The 15,429-nt window shown below is 53.8% G+C and overlaps 1 protein-coding gene across 2 annotated transcripts in view; it reads left to right on the top strand.

Annotated features, from left to right (window-relative positions):
- Morn1 (MORN repeat containing 1) overlaps window positions 1-15,429 on the top strand; it is a 59,772-nt gene that overhangs the window by 38,063 nt on the left and 6,280 nt on the right. For both annotated transcript variants that reach the window (XM_076933599.1, XM_034504084.2), the window contains 2 exons: window positions 4,020-4,153; window positions 4,238-4,320. In XM_076933599.1, the coding sequence (XP_076789714.1) occupies window positions 4,020-4,153; window positions 4,238-4,320 (217 nt within the window). The remainder of the gene's footprint in view (window positions 1-4,019; window positions 4,154-4,237; window positions 4,321-15,429) is intronic.

Raw genomic sequence — 15,429 nt, 5'->3', positions numbered from 1 at the left:
GAACATCCTTAGATGATCAGGGCAACCATACTGACAGTACAGAATCCCTCACCTGGACACCTGAGCAGTTGTGGAAACCCAGGCTACGTGGCTGGCCCTTGGCAGCATGCGGAACAACCTCCTAAGGCGCCCTTTTCATGGGAACCCCACCACTAACCTAGGCCCTGTGCTGTTCCTTGGCTAATGGAGTGCACACTGAAGACTAATACCCTGCATCTGGTCACCTCCAGGCGAGTCCATTCTGTTCCCTCAGGGCTAGTAACATTTGAGTTTTTGAATTCACTTAAACAAAAAAAAAAATATTTCAGTCTCCAGCTTGTGCTGCTCCTGGGCCCAGAGCGGCTGTTTCACGGTGAGGCCTGTCCTCTCAGTCTTGTTTATTCCTGCAGTTTCTCTGCCTCCTGCCTCCATGTCCTACACAGGTGATTAGGGAGTCTAATTGGTTTGCCTGTAAAAAGATAATTAATTGGTATTTCCTTCACGGAGAGGTCAGGCTGCCCGTAGCAGAGCCTCTTCACAACTCCAGAGCCCCCTCCCTTGAGGTGGCCGAGCAACCTTTATCTTGCTGATAAGGTCATAATTGCCACTAGCCCTGGCAGGCCTTAGGGTTGGTTCCCTGGGCTCCTTGGTTGGGAGAGGTAGCAGATGTAGCTCCAGGGCAGGAGACCCTCCAAAAAAAATGTAGCAGAAACATCCGTAGAGCACTTGTTAGTTACAGTACAAAGTATCTGATGCAAAAACCCAGAACTGCTGAAAAATGAGAACCCCACCCCCACTCCCCACCCCACCCCCAGAGTCAAGGGTGGTCTCCCTGCTGTAGAGATGGGACAGAGTAATGAGCAGTGTTGGAATACCTCTCCCTGGTGTCTCTTCAAGCACTGGAAGTGACTGACTCCGTACCCCCCACCCCCACCAGCAGCTGTCCCTGGCTGGAAGTTCTACACTCCCATTGACAGCACTGTTCCCCTATCTGATAGCAGCTCTGTGGCTTATCGCTCCTCGGCAGTAAGATCTTAAGCCTTTAGGAGGCTCTGGAAGTCTTTAGCCTTGTCTCTCTTATGGTTCTGCCTGATAGGACCACGTTTGCAGACAGGGTGGACACAGGTGAAGTGGTTGCCCCGGGGTGAACTGAGCAAGAAGTCAGACTCTCTACAACCAGCAAGATTCCCGGCAGAAGGAGCAAAACTGGTCAGGACATCCCCCAGGTGTTACCTGAAACAGTCCGTGCAGCATCATGGGAAGGGAACAACCAGCCCTGGGGACACAAGAGGCAGCTGGCAAGAGAGGCTCTAGGGCTATCTGAAGAATGGGTAGCCTCAGGGTGCAGAGAGGAAGGGTTCAGTAGAGGGATGGATGAGGGAGTTGCCCTCTGGCACCCAACAGGTCTGAACCAGTCTTATGCTTGGGGGGGGAGGGGAAGAAGTGAAGTGAATTACAGGGCAGCCTGGGACAGAGAGCCCAGGTGGGACTATCACAGTCTGGGCTCAAGCAAGCGGCTACAGAGTTGCCCAGGGAAAGGAATAGTGAGAAGAATGAGGAAACGGCTGGAGAAAGGCGGTCTGTCTGTTAAGGGGGAGGATGGGAGTTATATCTGGGGGACCAAGTGCTTGTGGCTGCACTATATGGAGATCCTGAGACAGCATATGGCTATTGCAGGAAGCTGTGTATCTGTTCTCCCAGGAGTCAGGAGTTGGGGCTCTGCTGGATCAATGTGACACTTACCTACCTCCAGAAGTGAGAGGGGGTCTGCTCAGAAGAACAGAGACCAACTTATGTGAGGGGCACCCCCAGCAGGGCCTGGTGTGGTGCGGGCTTGGGCAGTAACTGGTGATGATGGGGTAGAACAGGTGACAGTCCCCTCAAAGCCTGGGTGCAGAGGGTACTGACTTTGTTCACGTGAAACCTGGGTCTTCATCTGCCGTGGGCAAGCCATATTATGGACAGAAACGCGCCTGCTCCTGGGCGGTGGAGAATTGTCAGCTTCACCTCAGGTTTCTAAGAGCAGTCAGCAAGGCCTCCCACTGGCAAGAGTGCCAAGTGGCCCCTTTCCTCGGCCATGAGTCTCCCCTCCCCTAAGAGCTCCGACCAGATACGCACAGCGTTAGTATAGGGGTAGCCGCTGAGGACCTTGGGTGGCCTGTCTGGACATCATCCCTGCAGCAATGGCCTGCTGAGTGAGTCTGTTTGATCCCCAGGGATCAAAGAGTCAAAGGCAAAGGGAAGTGAAGGCCTCCCTCACTTGCAACCAAGCAGCCTCCTCCTTGGGGTAGGGGGAGATCTGCCACACACCCAGATGGTCTCAAGTGCCAACCTTGTGTAGACTGAGGAGCTGGGCTCCCAAGGCCCCCACTGCTCTCTGTCATCTCCCTGTGAAGCAGCATGGTTAGCGTTAGTAATGTGAATGCCACGTTGTTGTCATGGCTCTCGTTCACCTTCTGAACCTCTAGTGTCCAGCAACAACACGGCAGCAGGGAAGTCATCAGATATGAGCGCAGATGAACGGCACTGAGCAGATGCTACGGAGGTGCCAGCCTCAGCGACTTCTGGAGAAGTCCTTTAGCGGTGCAGCCTGAAGCTCCCAGCCCAAGGGAGGCAGACACTTAGAGCCTTGATCCAGATATACTTATTTGCCTTTGAAGAGATACCTGCTGGGTCTGTAGCCTGCTCCACTCCTAGAACCGGTACATGGCCAGAGTCTGACATACTGTTAAAGAGCTGGCCTACAGTCAGTGTTCCCACAGGGCTACCCAGCAGTCACCCTAACTGGGCATAAGCCTCTGAGATTTGAAGACGGAGCTGACATCTTAATGCCAAAAGTTGTTCCTGTTGTCGTTTTTCTTTGTTATTTTCGAGAAACGGTTTCTCTGTGTAATCCTGGCTGTCCTGGAACTCTCTCTGAAGGAGGTGGCAGAGCACAGCCCACATGGTCTTCCAGTGTGCAGAGAGCTGGAAACCATGTTGTCAGCATTGCGGTTCTCAGTCATTGCCTAGGACATCAGCGGTGCACAGCACAGAGCTTCGGGGAAGGACATTAACTAAGGAATGTCCTTGCATAAGAAAAAGGTTTTTATTAATGCACCATAAGACAAAATTAATATACCTCTGAGAGAAATAATTCTCCCACCTGTAAATTTGAAGGTATTTCAGAGTCCCAGCTCCTGCAAACCTGGTCTCTGGGGAAAGGACATTAATGTCTCTGGCCCCAGGGCCCTGTCTAATACAGAGATGAAACATGCTCCCCTACTCAGCCTAGTCCCACCTAGGAGCCAACCAGAGCATGAGGGTCCTACCTGAAGAACCCCTTTCCTTAAAGAGACATGGTCCTGGAGCATCTCAGCACCCCTAATGATGCTGGCCCAAACTGTACCCCCTCTTCCAGGACTCCACCCAGGAACTGCCCTCTGCTCTTGTCTTCTTGCCTTTGCTGTGTTAAGTCTTTCATAAAACACCTCACCTCCTCTGTAGCTCATGATCTGAGGTTCCTGATCTAGCCAGAACCACTCCCCCCAACCCCCAGCATCTTGGACCTCTGGCTCTTAGGGGAATATGTCTCTTCCCCAATAAGGAACCCTCAGGAAAAGGGCTATTAGAAGGACCCTGGATCTTGGTCCTATAGGAAAGTGGGCTGTGGTGTGCACATGTGTTTGGGAGGGACCACCTGTCCACTCTGACCTGGCCGCACCACTGTGCTGCCCCACCCACACTGCCTGCACTATATCCCTCTTCCCAGACTCCCTCCCACATACTGTCCTATCACTCTGCCTGGCCCATGCTTCTGATCCAAACGCCTCCTGTCTACTCTGCATGTCCACAGTTATCTCCTTGTCTCCACACTTCCCTTTCCACACTGCTCTCTCTCGGGATGGCTCAGAGAAATACCCAGGACAAAGGCTCATCCCCAACCAGGCTCCACTTTGTGCCCCCATGCCCACTCACCCGATGACGGTGAAACTCTTCCTCCACTCAGGGTTCACAGGACCTCTCTCTGCTTTATTTTTCTGGGCAAACCTTCTACTTAGTCAAGAGACATGAACCCTGCTGTCCTGCTGGCTGTCAGCGAGTGGACCAAGGCTGTGCTGAGTTTGTGGACATCCTCCTCGGAGCCCCTCCGCCTGGGATGCAGCCCTATCTGTTCCTGCCCAGCATGCATGAGGTAGGCCCTGAGGCCATAGAGGGATTCTGCTTTACCACAACCATGCTCCTCTGAACCATTTCTCTCCTTCTGTCTGACCCATAGAAGGCTGGCGACAGGCCTAAAGGTGGCCAGAGTCCCCCAGAGGTGCTGCCTACTGCCCAGGAACCTCTAAAAGTCACCAGCAGGTAAGATGTGCACTAGCTGGGGTCTGCCACAGCCAAGCCCTGGCCTTTGTCACATATGTGCCTTAGCTGCCTCTAGGCCTGCGTCTCCAAGGGCACCATGATGAGGGAGGCTGAGAGGTGATGGCCAGGAGGAGTTATAGGGCATCTAGGAAGACAGACCACGTGCCCAGAGCCTGTCACCAGAGGATGAGCCTCTGAGCCCAGCACCCGTGTCTCTATGGCTGACGGCCACTCTCTTTACTCACCCAGTAAAGGCCCAAGGAGAATAAGAAGGTATGCTACCGCCCTCTTGCTGCAACACCCCAACATCAAGTGGAGCCCCAGGAGGCCTGGTAGCAAGGTCAGGGGAAAGGCTGCAGTCTCCTCAGAGGTAGATAGCTGTCAACAGTGGTTACACAGGGGGGTGTTCCATGTTAGGTAGGGATCACTGGAGCTGGTGGGGCACTCATAGAATGGACATGTTTTCCCAACTTTCCATGCCAGGGTATGCTGTGGGCACACCCAGTCAGGTGTTGTAACTAGCCCTGTCTCACAGGAGAGGAAACTGAGGTCGGAGGACTCCTAAATCAAGTCTGGATTTCTGTTTGATAAATCAGAGGGCCGCTTGTCACAGTGAGAGGTAAAGAGACAGCATGTCTGCTGACTCAGGAGGATGTGGCAGCCAGCTCCACCCTCACTCCTCTAGCACCCATGAGCCATGGCATGGTAGGTACCTTGTAGAAGAGCCAGCACCCACATGCCAGGTGCTCGGCTAGTAGAACATGTGGGGTGTAGGCCTTATTGGACCTAGTGGAGCAGGAAGTCCTGGCAATTCTTGAGAGACTGGCCAGCAGGGCAGGCAAGGGCCAGGGAAGCCTGCGGACTGGGGAGCATTACTCCTGAGATAGCCAGGAGAGAGCTTAAGAGAGAAGCAAAGGGTGCCTACAGTTACCAGCCAGATCTCTCGGGAGATTGTGGCAGCCTTCTGCCCCTATGCAGAGGGCAGGAGCCCAGGAGTGTACTGCCTCAGTGTGGGGCTCCCATGAAATGCCCAGCGCAGGGCCAGAGCAGACTGACCCAACAGCAAGGCTACAAGAGAAGAGATGTATGTGGTGGGGCTGGAAGGGGGCCCTGTGGCCTGCCAGAGCTGAGCTGCCTGCTGGCGCGCCTGCAGCAGGATTGCTCATCGGTGACGCAGTGGGTGTAGGACGAGCCAGGAACACTGGAGGCTGGTGAAGGGCTGGCGAGCTGACAAGCCTTTGATGCCCCTTACAAGGCGGCACCAGGACAGAGCCTCGTACAGCAGGAGACGTGTCCCGTGCTGCTCTGAGTCAGGGTCTGTGAATCGGCCACGGAGCGTGTTCATACAACTGCCAAAGCTGATTTTAAAAATACAGCCACGATCTGGCTAGTGTAGAGCTGCCATCGGCCCAGCGTTTCCTCCCAGAGAGGATATGAGAGCTGACAGTGAGCACCAGGGTCATCTACGCTGGCTACCTCAAGGCCCAGGATGCTCTGTCTGACCCTGTGGAGACTGCCAAGGCTGTCAAGAACACGTTTTCCCCTTCAACCAAAGGCTTTTGCTGCCTCCAACAGAAAAGATGGACGGTAGCCAGTCCATTTTCCCACCCTCTGCCCACTGAGCAACTCTGAAGGTGTCTGCAATTAAATGACCACAGAATAAGATTCCTGGATCCCAAGAAGCGGCTGAGATAGTGTGCAAACTCAAAATGGCCCACGCATTCAGTGTGTGCTTTGTGACCCTGCTTTGCCTGCTTTCTGCATTTCCCCCGGCATCAGAGTGTTCCTGGCTACGGGCAGTCATCAGACTCCACCTTCCACTACTGAGATTAAGGTCATTCTCCTGGGAGCCTTGCCTCTGAGCAGCTGGTCTCCTGTTTCCAGAACACAGAAACACCAGGGAGAACTTTAAAAATTTTTTATTAGTTCATTTTTGAGATAGGATCTAATGTAGCCCAGGCTGGCTGATGGTGACCTTGAACTTCTAATCCTCCTGCCTCCCACTGCTAAGTGATAGTATTACAGGCCTATCCTTCCACACCTGGTTTATATAGTGTTGGCCATAGAATAGAACCTCATATTTATGCACACTAGGCAAGCAGTCTACCAACAGAGCTACATCCCAGAGAGGCCGTGTGGTTAGGGCAACTGTCGCCTAGACACAATCCCTCGAGAAGCTCCCCAGCCTCCTCAGCACCACGTTCTTGGGGCCGTGAGATCTCTTGTCTCTTCTGACTTGCTGTCCTCCAGGAATGCTCACCTCAAGGCACTGTCTCAGTTCTGCCCTCCCCCCCCCAAAGACCTCCAAATCTCCCATGAGAGTTTAACTCTTTCCCTAGGAAAGAATATGCGGGGCCTTGGGCAGGGTCTGTCTCCACTTTGTCCCCAGCACCTGTGGCAATCAAAGGGTTCTGTCATCCGCCTGCTGCTTGGCTGTCAGATCCTTAAGTCTCTTGACCAACAGAGCTGACCTTCCAGGATTCTAGGACACTTGTCTTTTCCAGAAGCACTGCCCAGCCCTGCAGGGCAGGGGTGCTTCAGTATCTTGGATTGCACTTAAGAGCCCAATAGCATCATGGGAGTGTACTTCTGGCCTGAATGCCTCACCTAAGCAGGGTATCCTTGAGAGGCTCAGGACAGGTAAGGGGAAGAAGAGTGAAGGCCACTAGCTGCCAGTCTGGGTGAGGAGCCTGGCTGTTGAGCGTTTATGGACCAGAGAAGAAGGTAGGACTCTTAAGATCTGAGCTTGGAGTCATAAAGACTCAGACCTTGCCTACAAAGACCAGGTCTGGAGTGTTTCTCTGCCCCCAGGCTCAGAGAGCGCTAATTCAAGTGATCCTCAGCCCCCAAGTCTTCTGTCAGTTGGTACCGTATCACCTCTGACCTCAGAGTATGGGTCATACAATAGACTTCTCGGACCCAACCCCACCTGGTTCTGCCTGTTGGCCTACTACTACCCAGCTACCGGGAATAACTTGAAGACCTGTGACCTAGCATTTGCCACACATTGTGCCAGAAAGTTCTTACCACTCCCAACCACACAGAGACACAGCCACTGAGTCACAGCTGTCTTGAACAAACAAACCCTTGGTCTGGCTCTTCCGGGGGACTCCAAGAGGGTCTAGCTGTGATCATTTGGGTCCCTAGCTTTCTAGTTAGTCTCCAGAGAGATAGGACCTCAGGGCTACATCCCCTGTCCCTGCCTAACCCAGCTGGACTGGCTGCCACACCTGGGTCATAGTTCATAACCTTCCCTCCCTCCTGGCAAAGACTGGGGTCAGAGGCCAAGATGCGAAGGAGGGAACAGTTTTAGTCAGCTCAGGTAAATACATAAGATCACTACAGCTTTCAGACATCACCACCACAGCACACTACCTCAGCCTGCCAGGCATGAGGAGAAAGAAGCCCCGCACACTTCCTGGAAAATGATGACTGAACTGGAAGCCACTATGGCTCCCTGGGAACCCTTCCACCACCCACCCCACCCCCACTCCCAGCATAGAAACATGGATTCCAGTGGCTCAACTGAGGATATTACCTAGCTGCTCAGGGCTTGTCATACCTTGTGTATCAGTTAGTGCTAGACAGAAGTTGCAGGGGAATGACTGATCGTAGCCTCTGGGTGTTTAGCAGAAGCTGAGAAGTTCAGGTAGCTGCCATCCCACCAAGAGTAACCCAAGAGTGATCGTGTTGGTGGCATCAGGGGTGGGCCCAGGACACACCTGTCCCTCAAACTACAGTCTTGGAGTTAGGGTTTCTGTTGCTGTGCTGAAACATCGTGACCCTGGGGAGGAAAGGGTTTATTCAGCTTACACTTCCACACCACATCACTGTTCATCATTGAAGAAAGTCAGGACAGGAGCCCAAACAGGGCAGGAACCTGGAGGCAGGAGCTGATGTAGGCGGACTGCTTACTGGCTTGCTCATGGTGGTTCGCTCACCCTACTTTGTTTGTTTTGTTCTTGTTCTTGTTCTTTTGTTTTGTTTTGTTTTGTTTTGTTTTGTTTTGTAAGACAGAGATTCTTTGTGTACCCCCGGCTAACCTGAAACTCTATAGACCAGGCTGGCCTCAAACTCATGTAAATCTACCTGCTGAGTGCTTGGGACTAAAGGTGTATGCCACCATGCCCGGCCTCAGCCTGCTTTCTTATAGAACCCAGGACCATCAGCTCAGGGATGGTACCACCTACAGTGAGCTGGGCCCTTCCCAGCCAATCACCAATTAGGAAAATGCCCTACATCTGGGTCTCATGGAGGCATTTTCTCAGTTGAGGTTCCCTCCTTTCAGATGACTCTAGCTCATGTCAAGTTGACATAAAACCAGCCAGCTTGTACCCTTATCCCTTTGGCCTGCACAGAATACTCCGGGCTTCTGGGTGCTGGGGAGAGACTGACCCTGACCACCAGCTGGTGACTCTTGAAGCCTCAGTCTCATTGATTGGATCTGCCTGAGTCAGACTCAGCAGTCACTGCTGTCATCTGGAGGCTTCAGACAAAAGGAAGGAGTGAGGAAGGAGCTCTCCCTCTTTGCAGAGATTGAGAGTGACACGCCACCCTGTAATTTCAGCACAGGGCAGGGGAGCCAGGGGTCTGATTTCCATAAGATACAGAGCTCAGAGAGCCTGCTTGCCTCTTACAACTCACAGGCATCCTTCTGGAACATCTCATCTGAATACAGAAATGTCCCTTTGTGCTTCCTACACTTAGGTAGGGAACAGGGAGGCATAAGATCTCAACAGTACCAACCTGAACATGATCAGGGTCCTGTGGTCACAGGTTGGTACCTGCCTCACTCCTCTGGCCTCCAGTAATCATAGTGCCTGTGGGAAGCTCAACATGCCCAGTCACCTGTGTACATAGCAGTGAAGGAGACCAGCAAGTACAGAGCCTGGTCCCTGAGTGCAAGGAGCTCTTGACCTCCAGACTCCACTGATGGTGATGTCACTGCTGAGGTTGGCACTAGGCCTGGAAGGGCTGGATGACAGGGAGAGGGTCCTAGGTAGAGTTCCTGGGTTCTGGGAAAAGTAGGTTTTTCATGTTCTGAAAGTCTGGTCTCTGCCTTAACACATGGCCACCCAAATCCAGGCCAACACTATTAAAAGGAAGGAAAAGGATTGTAGGTGGGTCCACCCCAGCACCAGGGTCAGGCAGGCAGTAGGTGCCAGTCCTGCAGGCACCTTCTGCAAGCTTTCCTCGGAGTAAGCGTGTTTCCGTCCAGGGCCCCTTGCTGCATTCCTGCAGAGACATTCCAGGCATGTTTTGGAATTTCACTACATGACAAAGGGCCCTGTCAGTCCCTGCACGATATGAAGTCGTGTCAGCTGCAAAGGATGGACTTGATTTAATAAGTGTGGCTACGAATTTGTCCAGCCACACATGAGCATTCCACAGAATCGGGGAAGGGCTCTGGTTACACTTCCCCCCAGAAACTCTAATTGCATGCCTTGTGATGGAAAGAATGCATCTGCCTGTAACCCCACCAGTGAGGGGGCTGAGACGCATCCAGCCACTCAGTAATGTATACGGAAAGTCCTGGCAGACGACCTTGGGTCTGATTGCACATTGGGCCTCTCACCCGCTCACCCAATGCCTGACACATGGTGGGGACCGTCAGAGCCCCTCCTCCCTCCTCAGCTCTGAGGGAAATGGTTCTAATTAAGACTTCCATGATTAGTCATTTAATCAGTCATTAGGCCAACACAGATGGAGTCAATTAATTTTTTTTATATACTTGAAAAGATAGTTGATGACAGGCAGCTCTCTGAGCGAGCTGTAGGCGGCCACTGTGTGTACCTAACACTGGACTCTTGTCCCCCTTAAAGAATCAGCAAACACTCATGGTGGGGAGATGCTGGAATCCTAGGCTCCCACCTGCCCTGAACCTGGGGCTTCTGATGTGCCCCGGGGCAAGGCAGCCTCACAGCAAGCCTGTGAGTAGCCTCCAGCCATAGCACAAACAGCACCAGGACCTTTTGGGCAAGAACCCACTGGCTTGGAGGCTGACACAGAACAGTATAGAGGTGGCACTGAGCCCTGGACATATTCTGACATGCTAAGGCAGCCGTGCATCCTACAGCCAACAGAGACATAGCACATCCCAGGACCATAGCCCATTGGGCCACAGCCCAGAGGTCAGTGCTCTTGCACCCAGCCAGTGTATATGAGACCCAGTGAAGGAGGCTGCCAGGCTGTTGGGTGGGGAGGAAACACAGGGAAGTGGTCTTATAGCTCCTCACCACCACCCTTTAGTCCCTACTCTCCAGATCACCCAGCCTCTTGATGCTGTGATGCTGTAGGCCTGGCTCACTCTGGGGCTTATTCTGAATGCACTTTTGGGCATCTTGCTCCCCTCCGCTTAACTCTGGGGAAAATGCTTTTTAATGATCTCTGATAGACCCGGACATTCACAAGACGTAATGTGACAACACAGGCACCCTCCTGGTCCCTTCCCCAGCCCTTCTGTCTGCAGGGCATATGCTTCATGGCTGGTGCAGGGCAGTGGACCTCACATTAGCCCTGGATTGAGGTCCCCATGGCATAGCTGCAGGGAACATGGGGATGCTATGACCAGGTCTGTCCCAGGAGGAAGATCAGCACCCCAGAGATGAGGAGCAGGGCAGCCCTGTGTGGTGAGGCCCTTGTGAAAGCACCGGGGTGAAAGCACAAGATGAAGTAGGAGTTACGTCCTGTGACTCTGAGGCTCTTGCTGCCTGGGCCCATATGGCCCTACCTGAGCAGTGGGAGCCTGAGAAAGCCCTGGGGAAGCAAGGGGAGAGGAAGGGATTCCTAAGTCCCTCCTTCCTCCAGGATGTTTATTTATTTATTTTTTTAAAAGTGTGTGCGGGCATGCATGTAAACATGAAGTTGCTGGCACAGCCCAAAAGAGGGTGTCAGATCCCCTAGAGCTGGAGTTAGTAGATGGCTGGAGGGTGAAGTAGATATGGTTAGTGATGTGGGTGCTGGGAACCCAAAATCCGGTCCTCTGCAAGAGCAGCAGGTGCATTTAACTGTTGAGCCATCTTTCCAGCTTCCTCTAAAAAGTTTTAAGGACTGAAAAATGAGCCCTGTGCTGTCTAAGGAGTAACAAACTGAAACAGGTGTGAGGACTGCCCAGGAGCAGCTGGCCCTCGGATGTGCCTTCGTCTCTGGCTCCTGGCACCCTAATCTCCCCCACACAGCAGGCTGTTTCCTGCCAGTGCTGGTCCTGGGATAATGATCCAGGCAGAATGAGACACAGGACAGCAACCTTAACCCCTCATGTGCCACTGTCCAGGGCCTCTTCCCCAATTGAACAGGTATCCCCCTCCAAACAAAGTGAACAAACTTGGTTTCCCGCCTGGGACACGGCTTAGGAGGGTGAGGTCATTAAGCCCCTGTTCTATGGCCTGGGAAACAGGCACAACCATCCCTGGCTATCCAGAATCTTGGATGAGCCCTCTGGACTGCTAAGGACCCTAGGACAGAAGCATCCCCTCACGATCCTGGCCTTGACCCGGAAGTTCAGATGGGTTATTGAGAGACCCAGGAACCTGCACCTTTCACCCCTGTGGCAACCTTTCCTCTAGCCTGGAACCTCGGGCTCACTGGGCTCAGTCCCTACTTCAGGTCCCCTACCCAGGCCAGACTAGGCACAAGGAGGGTGATGGGTATCTGTTTTTATAAACTGGACTATGAGGAGCAAACCGGCCAAGGCAAGACCCACTTTAGCACCCCAAAGCTCCTGCAGGGCTTGTGAAACCTGATCTGTAGCCACTGAGGGCCAAGCCCATGCGGCTGTGGGCAGAAAGGCACAGCCTCTGTGTCAAGGCTCTGGCTGAAGCTCTATCACCTACACCTCATTTTGCTGGTTCCACTCCTTTGTGAGATCTGACCATATAGGCCCACTGCACAAGGCCACAGCTCTTTAGCTCTCCAGTGAGCCACAGAGCCCCACAATGCCCATCACAGATACACCCTGGTATTAAGGAAGCAGGGCTGTGTGTTCCTGCCAACCCTACAGTAGCTAGGACCAAGAACCCATGTGAGGCCCCCACTGTACCTCAGGCTGCTGGGACAGGTGACAGTGTAGGTACGGAGGAGGCTCTGCCATGCATCTAGTCAGCTTGGGATCAGCCTCCTGCCATGCCTCAGGTCAACAGCCTCCACATGCCTCTGATGCCTGTGTTCTCCAGCAGGGCCCACATGGTCTTGAAGGGAAAGACAGAGACCTCTTGCCCAAAGGAATAACACTAGTCACCCTGCTCCATTGAGGCCCCATGGCCCCTGGGTCTGTGACCTTCTGTAGCTTGGAACAGGCTTCTCTGAAGCAGAGCCTCTCTGGCTGATAGTAGAATTCTAGGCAAGCATGAGCATGCCCATTCAGTGACCTCTGGGGGTGAGCATCAGAGCTTTCCTCTTTGCCGAGAAGCATCTGCCCTCAGACTTGTACCCTTGGACCACATCAGGTGATGGGGCAGTGCCCCTGCCTGGACTTCACTGAGAGCTGGCACCTGTCCCATCTGCTGGACTCTCAGAAGGTGAATTGGGCTCCCTCATCTGGTGTCCGGCTGTAGTGATGGGAACAGATTTTTGCTTCCAGCAAAGACAGAGTATGTGGGATTAGACATGTCTCCTCAAAAATAAAGAAGAAGCAGTTAAAAACCAGAGAGAGAGAGAGAGAAAGAGAGAGAGAGAGAGAGAGAGAGAGAGAGAGAGAGAGAGAGAGAGAGAGAAGCACCGGTCAGTCAGGGAAGGGTAGGGAGCCCCAAGGGACAAAAACAATCAAGGAGAGTCAATGAGCTTCAGGGCTGGGAAGAGACTCCAGGCAAGTTTGGGAGTCTCCTGAGGGAAGGGGATGGAGCTGGGAGTCAGTAAAGAAGCAGAGAGTGAGCCCCATGGCCAAGCATAGTGGTGCCCACCTTTAATCCCAGTACAAGGGAGGCAGTGGCAGACAGATCTCTGAGTTTGAGGCCAGCCTGGCCTACAGAGAGAGTTCGGAGACAGCCAGGGCTACACAGAGAAACCCTGTCTGGAAAAACTGAAAAGGAAAGATGAGCCTTGGTCAGGCAGTCGAGCCGAGGTCAGTGTGCACAGGCTCCAGGACAGAGCGACTTGTGTACATGGTGGAAAACACCCAGCTGGAGACCTGGAAATGACACAGGGTACTGGCAAAGTTCCCTTAGTATTTCAGAATGTAACCTGAACTTAAACGACACCCAGCAAGCCCTGAAAGCAAAACCGAGAAGGAAGGCACCATCTCGAGGCAACCAACTGTCAAGAACATTTCAGTGAGCACAGAAGGACCTCAATCTGTACTGTGTGTAATCTGAAGAAAGACTGGAAAGGGCTGAGGGGGCGGCTCAGCAAGGAGCATTAGCTTAGCACCCTGGAGGCCCTGGGCTCTGCCACCACACCACATGTAAGTCAGCAAGCAAGCAAAGGATACAGAGAAATACAGCCCATAATGAGTCCATCAAAACCAAAGAAATGACATGGAGGAGAGAGGGAGAGGGGGAGGGGGAGGGAGGAGAGGGAGGGGGAGGGGAGGGGGAGGGAGAGAGAGAAGGAGGGAGAGAGAGGGAGAGAGGGAGGGAGAGGGAGAGAGGGAGGGAGAGGGAGAAAGAGAGAGGGAGAGAGAGAGGGAGAGGGAGAAGGAGAGGAGGGAGAGAGAGGAGGGAGAGGGGGACAGGGAGGGAGAGAGAGAGAGAGAGAGGGAGAGGGAGAAGGAGAAGGAGAGGAGGGAGAGAGGGAGGAGAGAGGGAGAGAGGGACAAGGAGGGGGAGGGGGAGGGAGGGGGAGGGGGAGAGGGAGAGAGGGAGGGGGGTGAGAGGGAGGGAGAGGGAGAGAGGGAGGGGGGAGAGAGGGAGAGGAGGGAGAGGGAGAGGGAGAGAGGGAGGGAGAGGGAGAGAGGGAGGGGGGAGAGAGGGAGAGGAGGGAGAGGGAGAGGGAGAGGGAGAGAGGGAGAGGAGGAAGAGGGAGAGGGAGAGAGGGAGGGAGAGAGAGAGAGGGGGTGAGGGAGAGAGGGAGAGGGAGAGAGAGAAGGAGAGGGAGAGAGGGAGGGGGGAGAGAGGGAGAGGAGGGAGAGGGAGAGGGAGAGAGGGAGGGAGAGGGAGAGAGGGAGGGGGAGAGAGGGAGAGGAGGGAGAGGGAGAGGGAGAGAGGGAGAGGGAGAGGGAGAGAGGGAGAGGAGGAAGAGGGAGAGGGAGAGAGGGAGGGAGGGAGAGAGAGGGGGTGAGGGAGAGAGGGAGAGGGAGAGAGAGAAGGAGAGGGAGAGGGGAGGGAGAGGGGGAGGGAGAGGGGGAGGGAGGTGGAAGGAGGAGGGGGAGGGAGGAGAGAGGAGAAGGGGGAGAGGGAAGAGGGGGAGGGAGGAGGGGGAGAGGGGGGAGAGAGGGGAAGAGGGGGAGGGAGGGGGAGAGAGGGGAGAGGGGGGAGGGGGAGGGAGGAGGGGGAGGGAAGGGGAGAGGAGAGGAGGAGGAGAGGAGAGGAGGGGGAGAGGAGAGGAGGGGGAGAGGGGGAGAGGGGGAGAGGGAGGTGAGGAAGGTGAGGGAGAGGGAGAGAGGGGCCACTAAGGAGCATAGGGATGGCTGCAGCTGGACACCAGGAAAGCTGAGGGGCAGGCAGAAGCCCCAAGTCAAACTAGCAGGAGCCTGTGGAGCTCCATTCAGTCAAGAAACATGGACCCAACACGTGCAAAGTCCTGAATACCATGCTTCACAAAATAATCCAGAAGCTGGCAGGGATGAAACAGACCCATTCAGAGTGAGGCCCTTCCTGAGGAATGGCTGGTGCTGACCTGGAGATGGTCTCCAAATCACCCTAGGAGCTGAGAGGGAGATGAGACCAGACAAGCAGAACACACGGGGACTAAAGACTCCAGAAGGGAGAGAACAGGAAAATGCCCAGGAGGAACGATGGCCAAGTTTGTGTTGTTGGCCTACTTTTAAAATTTCTATATCCTATTCTTTATATTTTACTTTGTATGTCCATATGACAGTGAGAATGTGAGCACACACCACAGCCAGAGCGAGGAGGCCAAAGGACAAGTTTGAGGAGTCAGCCTTCTCTTTCATCATGGGGTCAAAGGGTCACCAGGCCTATGCAGCAAATGCCTTCACCCATTACCAGCCTTGCT

This window comes from Arvicanthis niloticus, chromosome 5, assembly GCF_011762505.2.
Source record: "Arvicanthis niloticus isolate mArvNil1 chromosome 5, mArvNil1.pat.X, whole genome shotgun sequence".
Classification (NCBI taxonomy): Eukaryota; Metazoa; Chordata; class Mammalia; order Rodentia; family Muridae; genus Arvicanthis; species Arvicanthis niloticus.
The sequence above is the reverse complement of the archived record's forward strand: the minus strand, read 5'-3'. Positions and strand labels throughout refer to the sequence as shown.